The sequence below is a fragment of the Bison bison genome, unplaced genomic scaffold (assembly GCF_000754665.1).
Source record: "Bison bison bison isolate TAMUID 2011002044 unplaced genomic scaffold, Bison_UMD1.0 scf7180017846849, whole genome shotgun sequence".
In the NCBI taxonomy this organism is placed as follows: domain Eukaryota; kingdom Metazoa; phylum Chordata; class Mammalia; order Artiodactyla; family Bovidae; genus Bison; species Bison bison.
In genome coordinates, this window is record NW_011477422.1 from 145133 (window position 1) to 145653 (window position 521).

A 521-nucleotide genomic window follows, 5' to 3' on the forward strand; every position below is an offset into this window, starting at 1 on the left:
GCCCAGGCTCCCCTTGGCTGCAGAGTCTTCGTCCCCAAGCACACCCAGGAGCTGCGGCTGGAGCTGCAGGGCTGTGTGTCCAATGGGAGCCTGGGCTGCCCTGTGCACCTTACCGTGGGGTCGGCCACCCTGCCAGGAAACTTCCAGAAGGTGCTCACTTGTAGCGATCCCACCACGGCCTGCCGCCTGCTGCTGCCCTCACCACCCTGGGAACGGTGGCTGCAAGTGACGGCCAAGAGCCTGGCGGGGCCCCGCGTGTTGGTGACGTTTAGTGCCGTGGCTGCCCTCACAGGTGGGCTGTGCGGGGAGGTGGCTCTGCCCCGCTCCATCCCCAGGCCTGCCTGCACTGAGCCCCTTGTGGTCCTGACAGCCTGCAGACCGTGGACTGTGAACCTCCAGCGCCTTCTGCAGAGCAGCCCGAACCAAAGCAGCAACGCCTCCACGGGCCCGCCGCCCCTGAGCCCCAACACCCAGGACCTGGACCAGAGTGGCGAGGCAGGCAGCGGCGCCTTCTGCTTCAG

The 521-nt window shown here is 67.8% G+C and overlaps 1 protein-coding gene across 1 annotated transcript in view; it reads left to right on the forward strand.

Moving 5' to 3' along the window:
* TMEM8A (transmembrane protein 8A) overlaps positions 1–521 on the forward strand; it is a 9289-nt gene that overhangs the window by 4646 nt on the left and 4122 nt on the right. Inside the window, exons 5-6 of the mRNA XM_010840907.1 lie at positions 24–292; positions 371–519. Of these exons, the coding sequence (XP_010839209.1) occupies positions 24–292; positions 371–519 (418 nt within the window). The remainder of the gene's footprint in view (positions 1–23; positions 293–370; positions 520–521) is intronic.